General features: G+C 42.9%; 1 protein-coding gene across 1 annotated transcript in view; it reads right to left on the bottom strand.

Moving 5' to 3' along the window:
- Positions 1-14,490, bottom strand: part of LOC140732687 (adhesion G protein-coupled receptor F5-like) — a 50,517-nt gene that overhangs the window by 19,925 nt on the left and 16,102 nt on the right. Inside the window, exons 5-6 of the mRNA XM_073055371.1 lie at positions 13,629-13,670; positions 13,484-13,540 (exon numbers count right to left, since the gene is read on the bottom strand). Of these exons, the coding sequence (XP_072911472.1) occupies positions 13,484-13,540; positions 13,629-13,670 (99 nt within the window). The remainder of the gene's footprint in view (positions 1-13,483; positions 13,541-13,628; positions 13,671-14,490) is intronic.

Here is a 14,490-nt window from a genome sequence, read left to right as displayed (position 1 = left end):
CAATGAGAAACAAAACAAATTATAGAGGCTCAGAGTAATCCTATACTTTTGGAAAAGTACAAAACCCAAGAAGCCATGGGACATTCAGTAGATCCATTATAGGAGATAAAGAATATACCTGAGATTGCACTGGCTGTTGGGGAGAGCTAGGGGGAGTGACCTGTAATCAGACAAAATAAGCAGTACACAAATATAGCTATCTAAAATGAAAAAAAAAACAAAAGAAACTCTGCAGATGCTTGAAATCCAAAGCAGAAGTTCTGAAGAATGATCATGGTCTGAAACATCAACTGCTTGTTCATTTCCATGGATATTGCCTAACCTGCTGAGTTCCTCCAGCATGTGTGTTTTATCTAAAATGAAATCTGAATATTGTCTACATAACAATCACCCAGTTTGAAAAATCTATGGGTGAATTATTTAATTAATGGCAAAATCTTATGCCAATCCATACAATAAAATAGTTCATTGTTTTTAATATCCACAATGTTCTTATTCTTCATTGATATTAATTATTGCCCTAGAGTACAAAGAAAAAAATTGCTTATCCTTTGGAATAATGCACATTAATTACATACCAAATATTCCCTACAGTTTTGAAATTTCTGTCATAAATAATCATTTCTTCTTAATTCACTGCTGAAATAGTTTTGTTGAGCTGGTAATCAAATCTCCTCTGCATCTGAAGAGTCAGTTCTATCTTTTGAGCTTCAGCAGTTAATTCAGAGTAGAATAGCCCAGGAGTTTGTCCTTGCTATATGAATGTAAACAACCTGAAATATTGGGCTTCTCTGAAAGAGCAAGAGGAAATTATATGGTTAAAGTTAAGCAGAAATGCCATATTAATGCACATCTTTTTACTGGTTCATCTGCTGTTTTACTTCTGTACTGAACGAGACATCAGTTTTAACAACAGATTGTACTTCCAGTGCAATTTCTCTGCCAATGAAGCACTGTGATTAGAACCTGATGAGCTACGATGGGAGAAAAGCGAGGTAAGATGAGCAAAGTTATGATCATATGAGGAATCTTCAAAAGGATGAGAGACAGAAATGCAGAGGGATTGGTAGACAGAGCTGAGAGTGTGAAACTGAGATACCCAAATGTTATCATCTAATGGGTTGAGTGAGGAGGAAGAGCAGAGAACACAGACTATAACATAATTCTGGAGGAGGTGTCAAACACAGGAAGAATAAGGCAGTATGGTCAGAATTTTAAAATTTTATTCACTTAGGGTGATTACCTCCCTGTAGCTCCTATCTATCACCTCCTCACTTTCTCATGAGAGCTGATGGTCATCCAACTGCAGATGCATGTACTTAACATGATCTCTAAGGATTTGTAGCTCAGTGCAGTTCATGCAGATACAGCTATCTGGGAGACTGGAGGTTTCCCACAGTTGCCACATCTCAAACAAAGAACATACCATTACTTCTGAATCCATTCTCAGTGCACTAGCTATGTGTTAACAGAAATAAACTTACTCATTTACTTACTTAAAAGTTCCACCTATGCTTGCCCAAGTCTGCACTCATCCAAACTTATTGAACCAATCCCAAACCACTCTGACACTGACCCTGTGGAGCCAAAGGTTGACCACTTGAATACTGACCAACTCTCACAATAGTCTAACTGCTTGCACCTTCCTTCTTTCACTATGCTCACTGATTGCAACCGGCCAAAGTATACTCTCCTTACTGAATATAAAGAGTGCTTGACTTGGCTCACAATAAATACCATCCAAAATAGGTTAAACAATCCAATCAATAAGAAGGCATTTTAGGAAAGGCAACTCACTTTGCTTTATCTACTTAGTCCACATCCTGTGAAGAAACACTTAAGGGAAAAAAGATGGAAAGGGAGAAAGTTGCTTGCTGCTGTATACCACAGGCAGGGTAGAAGCTACAATGAGTTTTAGTCTAAGTTGGGTGATTGGCAAGAGAGGATTCATCAAGCTTAGAAACAGGCAGTAGTGGGAGAGAGGCAAAAGTGGAGATAGCGAATATTACTGAGGGGGTGAACACACGATTTTACTGGCAGACGGGTTGTGCTATAGCAGAGGTTGGACAAACTTGGTTTGTTTTGTCTGGAGTGGTGGAAGCTGAGGGGAGATTGGATGGAGGTTTATAAGATTAGTGAAGCATGGATAATGTAGGCAGACAGCATCTTTTTTCCGAGAGTTGAAATGCCTCATACCAGAGAACATGATTTAAAGTGTTTCGGGGGGTGTAATTTTAAAGGAGATGTGAGAGACCAGATTTTTTACTCAGGGAGTGGTGGGTGTCTGGTTGGCACTGCTTGGGGTGGTGGTACAGGCAGATATATTAGGGACATTTAAGAGATGTTTGGATAGGCACAAGAATGTGAGGAAAATGGAGGGATATGGTCATTGTGTCGGCGTAAGGGAATAGTTTGGTTGGCTGTTTGATTATTAATTTTTTGGCACAATATTCTGTGCCAAGAGGTCTGTTCCTGTGACGTACTGTTCTATGTTATGCTCAATCAGGTCTATGTAGCCAATTTAACCAAATAATTAAAATACTACAAGCTACTGATTTACTCACTGCTAAATGATAGCTACTTCTAAGAAAGTAAAGTTACAGTAATTACTTCAGACCAGCTGTGCTCAGTTTTATGTTATACTTACTTATACTCTCAGAAAGTGCAATTTCATGCTTCGAGGTAAATTCTCCTGTGGAAGTAGTCTGTTCAGACTGAAAAAGGAAAGGGATGGCGTCAATGCATGAAGAAACAGCCTCCTTCTAATTCCTCCTTCATCCATTTCTCAGTTCAGAATGTCTCAACACTTATCTCAGTGCAATCCTGTCACCAGGGCTCGTACACCAACTTGGCTCGTTAGCTAACTCTGCGAACAACCATATTACTCAGTGGTGAGAAGGCCACCTTTCCTAAGCAATAAAATGTTATAAACATATAGGGTAAGTCTGATATGGGGTTGTGTTGGCACGTGGCCTAGTGGATAAGGCATTGGACTAGTAACCTGAAGGTCACTGGTTCGAGCCTCAGCCTGAGGCAGCGTGTTTGTGTGTCCTTGAGCAAGGCACTTAACAACACATTGCGACGACACCGGTGCCAAGCTGCTTGGGTCCTAGTGCCCTTGGACAACATCGGTGGCATGGAGTGGGGAAGACTTGCAGCTTGGGCAACTGCCGGTCTCCCATACAACCCTGCCCAGGCCTGCGCCCTGGAAACCTTCCAAGGCGCAAATCCATGGTCTCACGAGACTAACGGATGCCTATATATATATGATATGGGGTTCAACCAAACAGGAACGTCGTGCTGTTCCAATTAAAGAAATGTCAATTTGAGCAAATGCTTTATAAATACTGCCCATGCACAGTTATCGGTAACCCAGAAAAGACAGATCGTACACAAGCATAAAATTTTTAAGAACATATATTACCAATTTTCTACTTTATCAAACAGCTTACAGAGAAAGAAAAAAAGATAAAAGGGCCCACTACAGTTAAACCAGTCTAAATGTGCTCATAATCATTAGCAACACAAATAAAATGCTGAAGAAGCTCAGCAGGCCAGACAGCGTCCATGGAAACGAGTGAACAGTCAACATTACTGGCAGAGACCCTTTATCAGGACTCATTCCTGTATTAGCTGGGTGTAGCACTCTACTCACAGCGCGACAGCTCATCAGCAACTGCAAGCAGAATTTCCCTTCTTGGAATCATCCACCTATGAAGCACTTCTTGCAATCAGGTCACCCCCTTGGATCGGATCCTACCAGCATCTCCCCTGGTGCTCTTCTCTCTGCACCTCCCACCAAAAAGCTGTCCTTCAGAAAACTCTTCCCCCATACCCCAGCTCTCCAGAATCTTCTCACACATTAAGCAATCCTGATTGGCTGACACAACATTCCTAAGTTGGACAACATGGCTCCTTGTCTTTAGATGAAGCAGAAACATTCTTTCTAGCAGGATACACTGCTTCAACAGAAAACTGCTAAAATAAAATATCTCAGAGCATAGCAGTAGAAACCTTAACCAGGGACTTACATCAGCAATTATGAGAATGCAATTGAGAACTACATAAAATGTTCCTACTGGAAATAATGTTCGCACTTGGAAGCATTGAACTATGAGCAGCACAGTATTTAGCACAATGCTTTACAGTACTGGGAACCTGTGCTGTGTTCAATTCTTGCTGCTGTCTGTAAGGGGTTTGTACGTTCTCCCCTTGACTATATGGGTTTCCTCTCACAGTCCAAAGACATACCATTATAAATTGTTCCATAATTAGGCTCATATTAAATTGGGGATTGCTGGGTAGCATGGCTCAAAGGGCTGGAAGGGGCTACTTCCACCGTATCTCAAATAAAGAAATAAATAACTATAAACCATATCTCAGATATCACACTGTTCCAAAGAAGAACTATTGAAGTTTACCACAATGACTATTTGCCTCCAGCCCCCTGGAGTTTGAGTGTGTTAAAGGTTGAGGCATGGAGGAAAGCTGGTCGGGGCACAGGGTACAGGGAATAACATCCTTTTGCGCTATGAAATCTCCTCTAACTTTTCTGGACTAAGCCCAGTTCTTTCTTTACTTGTATTCAGGATGAAATCAAATGAGAAAATATGTGCTACTTCCAAAGCAAGTATAACTTGCTATAAATAAGTTGACTGCACACAGTTACAACAAGAATTCCTCATCTGGTGCTCACCACACCTCTGGCACATCTTGCAATAAAGGGCAAAAACCAACAGCTATGGTAATTGAACCTAACAATATCCCCATGTTTCTATGGAATTAGACCATAAAACCATTAATACATAGAAGCAGAATTCAGCCATTTGGTCCATTGAGTCTGCTCCACCATTCCACAAAGGCCATATTATAATACCTTTCAATCTCATTCTCCTGCCTTCTCCATGTAACCTTTGACACCCTGACCAATCAAGAACCTATCAAACTCTTCTTTAAATACATCCAATGACTTGATCTCCACAGCCATCTGTGGCAATGAATTCTACAGATTCACCATCATCTAGCTAAAGAAGTTCCTCCTCATCTCTGATCGAGCTCCCTCTGTACTCATGCTGTGGTCCTAGGCTCACCCACTATTGAAAAATCCTTTCCACATTCATTCTAGCTTCATCTTTTAATATTCCATAGGTTTCAGTGAGATCCCCCCCCCCCCCCCCATTCTTCTAAACTCCAGTGAGTACATGTCCAAAGCCATCAAACGCCCCTCATATGACAAGCCTTTCATTCCCGGAATAATTCTCGTGAACCTCCACTAAACCAACATATCTGTTCTTAGATATAGAGGCCTGAAACTGCTCACAATATGCCAAATGTATTTTGACCAACACCTTAAAAAGCCTCAGCATTACATCCTTGCTTTCAGGAAAGGAAAAGAAAATACTGCATTTACTACCTTTCCCACTGATTCAATCTGCAAATTAACCTTCAGTCTATCTTACATAAGGACTCCCAAGTCAGTCCCTTCTGCTTTTTGAATTTTCTGCCCGTTTAGAAAATAGTCTATACCCTTATTCCTTCTAACAAAATGCATGACCATACACTTCTCTACAGTATATTCCACCTGCCATTTCTTTGCCCATTCTCCTAATCGGTCTATGTCTCTCTTGGCACTTTCTCAACATTGCCTGTCCCTCCATCTGTCTTTCTATCTACCATATTATTGGCCACAAAGTCATCAATTCCATCATCCAATTCATGAAAATATAACTTAAAAAGAAGCAGTCCCAACACCAACCCCTGTGGAACACTACTACTTACCGGCAGCCAACTAAAAGAGGCCCCCTTTACTCCCACTGTTCGCCTCCTTCCAATCAGCCAGTGTTTTATCCATGCTTTTTTTCTTGCAATACCGTAGACTCTTGTTACACAGTCTCGTGTGGCACATTGTCAAAGACTTTTTGAGGATCTAAGTAAAAAACATCTGCTGACTGTCCTTTGTATAGCTGCCTGTTACTTCCTCAAAGAGTTCCAATATTTCAGGCAAGATTTCCCCTTAAGTAAACTATGCTGACTTAAGCCTATTTCATCACTTGTCTGCATGTACCCTGAAACCTTGTCATTAATAATTGCCTCCAACATCTTCCCAACCACAGAAGTCAGGGTTGCTGGCTTATAATTTCCTTTCTTCTGCCTCACTCTCCTCTTAAAGAGTAGAGTGATATTTGCAATTTTCCGGTCCTCTAGAACCATGTGATTCTTGAAAGTTCATGACTTACACCTCCACAATCTCTTCAGCTACCACTCTGAGAACACAAGAACATAAGAAATAGGAGTAGGTGATCTGGCCTGTCGGACCTGCTCTGCCATTCAATAGAATCATGGCTGATCTGACCATTGACCTATCTTTTCCCTATAACCCTTAATTCCTCCATATGCAAAAATCTATCCAACCTCGTCTTAAATATATTTACTGAGATAGCCTCCACTGCTTCATTCGACAGAAATTTCCACTGATTCAGCGCTCTCTGGGAAAAGCAGTTCCTCCTTATCTCCATCCTGAATCTACTCCCCTCAACCTTATATAAGAACATAAGAAATAGGAGCAGGAGTAGGCCATCCAGCCCATCAAGCCTGTCCCGCCATTCAATAAGATCATGGCTGATCTGTCCATAAACTCAGCTCCATCTACCTGCCCTTTCCCCATAACCCTTAATTCCCTTACTATGTAAAAACCTATCTAACTGTGTCTTAAATATATTTAGTGAAGAAGCCTCAACTGATTTTCTGGGCAGAGAATTCCATAGATTCACCACTCTCTGGGTAAAACAGTCTCTCCTCAACTCCATCCTAAATCTTCTCCCCTGAATCTTGATACTATGTCCCCTAGTTTCAGTCTCACCTACCTGTGGAAACAACTTTCCTGCCTTTATCTTATCTATCCCTTTCATAATTTTATATGTTTCTATAAAATCTCCTCTCATCCTTCTGAATTCCAGTGAGTACAGTCCCAAGCGATTCAATCTCTCCTCATAGTTTAACCCCCTCATCTCTGGGATCAACCTGGTGAACCTCCTCTGCACTACCGCCAAAGCCGGAATATCCTTTTTCAAGTCAGGAGACCAGAACTGCATAGAGTACTCCAGATGCAGCCTCATCAGTAGCCTATACAGTTGCAGCACAACCTCCCAGCTCTTAAATTCAGTCCCTCCAGCAATCAAGGCCAACATTCCATTTGCCTTCTTGATAGCCTGCTGCACCTGCAAACCAACCTTTCACAATTCATGAACAAGCACACCCAAGGCCTTCTGCACAGCAGCATGCTGCAATTTTTTTACCATTTAAATAATAATCTGATTATCCATTTTTCATTCCAAAGTGGATGACCTCGCATTTACCAACATTGTGCTCCATCTGCCAGACCCTTGCCCACTCACTTATCTATATCCCTCTGCAGACTCTCAGTATCCCCTGCACAATTTGCTTTTCCACTCAATTTAGTGTCATCAGCAAACTTAGATACATAGAAACATAGAAAATAGGTGCAGGAGTAGGCCATTCGACCCTTCGAGCCTGCACCACCATTCAGTATGATCATGGCTGATCATCCAACTCAGAACCCTGTACCTGCTTTCTCTCCATACCCCCGATCCCTTTAGCCACAAGGGCCATATCTAACTTCTTCTTAAATATAGCCAATGAACCGGCCTCAACTGTTTCTTGTGGCAGAGAATTCCACAGATTCACCACGCCTGTGGAAAGCGGCCAGTGAAGGAGCGGAGATTTGAGGCTTCGACGAGAAGAGGCTGAGGACGAGCTTCACTCCAAGTGAGGTAAAGCTGGGTAAGTTCCTTTCAAAGGAGAAAGTTTCAAAAGTTGAGGCAAGTATTGGGTAGGTCATGGCAGCTGAGATCGGCCCCGTGGTTTGTTCATCCTGCAGCATGTGGGAAATCAGGGATACTTCCAGTGTCCCTGACAACTATGTGTGCAGGAAGTGTGTCCAACTGCAGCTTCTGGCAGACCGCATTGAGCATCTGGAGCTGCGATTGGATTCATACTGGAGCATCCGCGATGCTGAGAAAGTCGTGAATAGCACGTTCAGTGAGTTGGGCACACCGCAGGTAAAGGCTACACAGGCAGAAAGGGAAGGGGTGGCCACTAGACAGCGTAGCAGTAGGCAGGTAGTGCAGGAGTCCCCTGAGCTCATCTCCCTCCTAAACAGATCTACTGTTTTGGATACTGTAGGGGGAGATGTCTCATCAGGGGAAGGCAGCAGCAGCCGAGTTCATTGCACCATGGGGGGTCTGCGGCACAGGAGGGAAGGAAAAGGAGTGGGAGAGCTATAGTGATAGGGGATTTGATTGTAAGGGGAATAGATAGCAATTTCTGCAGCCACAGACGAGACTCCAGGATGGTATGTTGCCTCCCTGGTGCAAGGGTCAAGGATGTCTTTGGTGCAAGGGTCAAGGGTCCAGAGAGCTTTTGATAAAGTCCCACACAGGAGATTAGTGGGCAAAATTAGGGCACATGGTATTGGGGGCAGAGTACTGACATGGATTGAAAATTGGCTGGCTGACAGGAAACAAAGAGTAGCGATTAACGGGTCTCTTTCAGAATGGCAGGCTGTGACCAGTGGAGTACCGCAAGGTTCGATGCTGGGACCACAGCTGTTTACAATATACATTAATGATTTAGATGAAGGGATTAAAAGTAACATTAGCAAATTTGCTGATGACACAAAGCTGGGTGGCAGTGTGAAATGTCAGGAGGATGTTATGAGAATGCAGGGTGACTTGGACAGGTTGGGTGAGTGGGCAAATGTATGGCAGATGCAGTTTAATGTGGATAAATGTGAGGTTATCCACTTTGGTGGCAAGAACAGGAAGGCAGATTACTATCTAAATGGAGTCAAGTTAGGAAAAGGGGAAGTACAACGAGATCTAGGTGTTCTTGTACATCAGTCAATGAAAGCAAGCATGCAGGTACAGCAGACAGTGAAGAAAGCTAATGGCATGCTGGCTTTTATAACAAGAGGAATTGAGTATAGGAGTAAAGAGGTCCTTCTGCAGCTGTACAGGGCCCTGGTGAGACCCCACCTGGAGTACTGTGTGCAGTTTTGGTCTCCAAATTTGAGGAAGGACATTCTTGCTATTGAGGGAGTGCAATGTAGGTTCACAAGGTTAATTCCCGGAATGGCGGGACTGTCATATGTTGAAAGATTGGAGCGACTGGGCTTGTATACACTGGAATTTAGAAGGATGAGAGGGGATCTGATTGAAACATATAAGATTATTAAGGGATTGGACACACTGGAGGCAGGAAGCATGTTCCCGCTGATGGGTGAGTTCAGAACTAGAGACCACAGTTTAAGAATAAGGGGTAGGCCATTTAGAACAGAGATGCGGAAAAACTTTCACCCAGAGAGTGGTGGATATGTGGAATGCTCTGCCCCAGAAGGCAGTGGAGGCCAAGTCTCTGGATGCATTCAAGAGAGAGTTAGATAGAGCTCTTATAGATAGCGGGGTCAAGGGATATGGGGAGTGGGCAGGAATGGGGTACTGATTGTGTATGATCAGCCATGATCACAGTGAATGACGGTGCTGGCTAGAAGGGCCGAATGGCCTACTGCACCTACTGTCTATTGTCTATTGTCTCTGAGTGGCTGCAGGACATTCTGGAATGGGAGGGTGAACAGCCAGTGGTCGTGGTGCACATAGGTACCAACGATATAGGTAAAAAACGGGATGAGGTCCTACAAGGTGAATTTAGGGAGTTAGGAGATAAACTAAAAAGTAGGACCACAAAGGCAATAATCTCTGGATTACTACCAGTGCCACGTGCTAGTCAGAGTAGAAATAGGAGGATATTTCAGATGAATACGTGGCTTGAAAAATGGTGCAAGGGGGAGGGATTCAAATTTCTGGGGCATTGGAACCAGTTCTGGGGGAGGTGGGACCGGTATAAACAGGACGGTCTGCACCTGGGCTGGACTGGAACCAATGTCCTAGGGGGAGCGTTTGCTACTGCTGTTCAGGAGGCTTTGAACTAATGTGGCAGGGGGATGGGAACAAGTGCAGAGAGACAGAGGGGTGTAAAATGAGGGTAGAAGCAAAAAGTAGTAAAGTGAGAAGTAAAAGTGGCAGGCAGGCAAATCCAGGGTAAAAAGCAAAAAGGGCCACTTTTCAACATAATTGTATAAGGGCCAAGACTGTTGTAAAAACAAACCTGAAGGCTTTGTGTGTCAATGTGAGGAGCATTCGTAACAAGGTGGATGAATTGAATGTGCAGATAGTTATTAATCAATATGATATAGTTGGGATCACAGAGACATGGCTCCAGGGTGACCAAGGATGGGAGCTCAACATCCAGGGATATTCAATATTCAGGAGGGATAGACAGGAAAGAAAAGGAGGTGGGGTAGCATTGCTAGTTAGAGAGGAGATTAACACAATAGAAATGAAGGACATTAGCCTGGAGGATGTGGAATCGATATGGGGAGAACTGCATAACACTAAGGGGCAGAAAACGCTGGTGGGAGTTGTGTACAGGCCACCTAACAGTAGTAGTGAGGTTGGGGATGACATTAAACAGGAAATTAGAAATGCATGCAATAAAGGAACAGTAGTTATAATGGGTGACTTCAATCTACATATAGATTGGGTGAACCAAATTGGTAAGGGTGCTGAGGAAGAGGATTTCTTGGAATGTATGCGGGATGGTTTTCTGAACCAACTAGAGAGCAGGCCATTCAAGATTGGGTATTGAGCAATGAGGAAGGGTTAGTTAGCAATCTTGTCGTGCGAGGCCCCTTGGGTAAGGGTGACCATAATATGGTGGAATTCTTCATTAAGATGGAGAGTGACATAGTTAATTCAGAAACAAAGGTTCTGAACTTAAAAAAGGGTAACTTTGAAGGTATGAGACGTGAATTAGCTAAGATAGACTGGCAAATGATACTTAAAGGGTTGACGGTGGATATGCAATGGCAAGCATTTAAAGATCGCATGAATGAACTACAACAATTGTTCATCCCAGTTTGGCAAAAGAATAAACCAGCTAAGGTAGTGCACCCGTGGCTGACATGGGAAATTAGGGATAGTATCAAGTCCAAAGAAGAAATATATAAATTAGCAAAAAAAAGCGGCACACCTGAGGACTGGGAGAAATTCAGAGACCAGCAGAGGAGGACAAAGGGCTTAATTAGGAAAGGGAAAAAAGATTATGAGAGAAAGCTGGCAGGGAACATAAAAACTGACTAAAAGCTTTTATAGATATGTGAAAAGAAAAAGATTGGTCAAGACAAATGTAGGTACTTTACAGTCAGAAACTGGTGAATTGATCTTAGGAAACAAAGACATGGCAGACCAATTGAATAACTACTTTGATTCTGTCTTCACTAAGGAGGACATAAATAATCTTCCAGAAATAGTAAGGGACCGAGGGTCTAGTGAGATGGAGGAACTAAGGGAAATACATGTTAGTAGGGAAGTGGTGTTAGGTAAATTGAAGGGATTAAAGGCAGATAAATCCCCAGGGCCAGATGGTCTGCATCCCAGAATGCTTAAGGAAGTAGCCCAAGAAATAGTGGATGCATTAGTGATAATTTTTCAAAACCCCTTAGATTCTGGATTAGTTCCTGAGGATTGGAGGGTGGCTAATGTAACCCCACTTTTTAAAAAAGGAGGGAGAGAGAAACCGGGGAATTATAGACCGGTTAGTCTGACATCGGTGGTGGGAAAAATGCTAGAGTCGGTTATCAAAGATGTGATAACAGCACATTTGGAAAGAGGTGAAATCATCGGACAAAGTCAGCATGGATTTGTGAAAGGAAAATCATGTCCGACAAATCTTAGAATTTTTTGAAGATGTAACTAGTAGAGTGGATAGGGGAGAGCCAGTGGATGTGGTATATTTAGATTTTCAAAAGGCTTTTGACAAGGTCCCACACAGGAGATTAGTGTGCAAACTTAAAGCACACGGTATTGGGGGGTATGGTATTGATGTGGATAGAGAATTGGTTGGCAGACAGAAAGCAAAGAGTGGGAGTAAACGGGACCTTTTCAGAATGGCAGGCAGTGACTAGTGGGGTACCGCAAGGCTCAGTGCTGGGACCCCAGTTGTTTACAATATATATTAATGATTTAGACGAGGGAATTAAATGCAGCATCTCCAAGTTTGCGGATGACATGAAGCTGGGCGGCAGTGTTAGCTGTGAGGAGGATGCTAAGAGGATGCAGGGTGACTTGGATAGGTTAGGTGAGTGGGCAAATTCATGGCAGATGCAATTTTTAGGAAGAGCCAGCTGAGTTGTCATAAGAGCAAGCTGACAGTTCAGAGAAGGCGAGTTGGGTCATTGGATCAGGGAGGCGAATCGGGCTGTTGAACCAAAGGAGTCGAGTCAGGCCGTCGGGTCGAGGGAGTCAAGTCAACCTTTGAGCTGAGGGAACTGAGTTGGGCTGTTGGGCTGCAAGAGGAGCCGGACTTTGTTCAGAAAGCTGACCTGGGTGCAGACAATGCTGCTGCCTACTACTTCAAGGCACCAGAGTTGGCATTTTCAAATTGGCATGAGTGGCATCTAGTGAAACCATGAGTGACTATCTGTTTATTTCTTTTGCGATCGAAAGACCCTGTTGGATATTGATTGCCATGGGCATGTTTCCCATGTTTGGTGGTCAGACAGGCAGCGAGGCAGTATGTCGCCTTGGTTGTAGAGAGGACTAGGGTCAATCTACAAGCTTGCTTTGTAGCATGGCATATGGCCTCAGTTGGGGGTGTCTGCTCCAGTCAGTGCTGCCCTCCAGTGTTGGATTGGTTGAATTACAGGCTGTACTGTGGGGAACCATCAATTTGCTTAACTTGTCGCTCATTGACTTGGACTAAAAATGTGTTTTCTTATGTGACTTTGTACTTTTTTCCTTTTCTCGTATTATGAATGCATGTGCCTGTTTCTGAACGTTAGCCCCAGAGGAACGCTGTCTCATTTGGTTGTATCCATGTATGGTTTGAATGACGATTAAACTTGACGTGATTTTATTTTGATTTTTGAGAAGTGTGCACATGAACTGAAATTGGACCATTCATGGAGAAATGCAGTCACCATATTATACTTCGTCACACATCGTTAACATGCTCAGTGATTGTTGATGGTGAAGGTGGAGTTGGTGTGGTGGGTGGGTGGCCTTTCCTCCACAACTCTCTGCCTTAGAAACACTTATCATCTTGTCCAATTCTTGCATTCTTTTCTATCTCCATCACTCAGACTCCTGACACTGTCCTTTTCTCTTGCTATCTACATTCTCATTTGCACAGAAAGTTTGTGCTGCTAGAGCCCTGTCCCAAGGAACATCAGGTGTCTTGATGTCTCTAATTCTCCAGTTTCCATGAGAAGCCGATACCAAACTCATCTTTCTGACCTCACATTTATCCACATTTCTCCAAACCCCTAAACATACCGTAAAAAGTTATTTTCTTTTTCAGCATCAACCGTGTGTGTGTGTGCGCGCGTGTATTATTTTAACTGCCTTACCCTTGATCGTGAAGAAACTCCGGTCAATGAGAACTTCTTCAATAGAGCCTCTCGCACCTGTTTTAGCAAAAGAATAAAACATCATTTTAGGTTCGCTACAAAACAAATTGCAGGAAAACTGGTGAAGATAACAGCAGAAGCTCACCTTCTTATCCATGCATGTTACGAAGACCAAAATAAAGAAACCCTAGAAATTAAAAATAAATTTCAGAAATTAACAAATAGATCCTTAAAACCTTTCAAACATTTTGTAACATTCCATTCTAGGTTCGGTGGTCCAGCTCAGAACTATCAACCCTGACTGGTCAATAAAAAAGTTACAGAAAGAGCAATGAAGAATGCTTTTATATAGACAGAGATTGAGGACCTTCATCGCTGCCCAAAAAGTCAGTGGTATAACAGGCAGTAGGTAAGTAAGAAAGTACTGCTCTTTCACTGTCATTATGATACCTTATTTTCTACATTCTGATTTCTTTCCTTTGTACTACCTCAATGTATTGTGTATGGAATGATCCACATCGATGGTGAGCAGACAGGACTTTTTAACTGCATCTCAGGACATGTGACAATAATTAACCAATTACCAATATAAACAAGATTTCCCTCCCAGAGTATAGAAGTGAATTAGTAAAACAGTTTATTTTTACCATAACCCAAGCAGTCGGCCAGTGGAGAGCAGTCAGTGATTGAGTGGGCCAGTGAAGGAGTGAAGCTTTAAGGCTTTGGCTCGAGAGGCTTTGGCGAGAAGAGGCAGAGGACGAGCTTGCTCCCAGTGAGGTAAAGCCGGGTAAGTTTCATTAATTAATTTAATTAACTTAGGAGTAGGTAATGGAGGCAGTAGATAGGGCAGTCTAGTGCTCCGATTGTAGGATGTGGGAAGTCAGGGACAGCACAATTGTCCCTGATGACTACACCTGCAAAAGGTACATCCAGCTGCAGCTCCTGTTAAATCGAGCTAGGGAAATGGAGCTGGATGAACTTTGGATCATTCGGGAGGCAGAGGCAGT

The sequence above is a fragment of the Hemitrygon akajei genome, chromosome 9 (assembly GCF_048418815.1).
Source record: "Hemitrygon akajei chromosome 9, sHemAka1.3, whole genome shotgun sequence".
Lineage (NCBI taxonomy): Eukaryota > Metazoa > Chordata > Chondrichthyes > Myliobatiformes > Dasyatidae > Hemitrygon > Hemitrygon akajei.
This window is presented reverse-complemented; position numbering and strand designations above follow the sequence as displayed.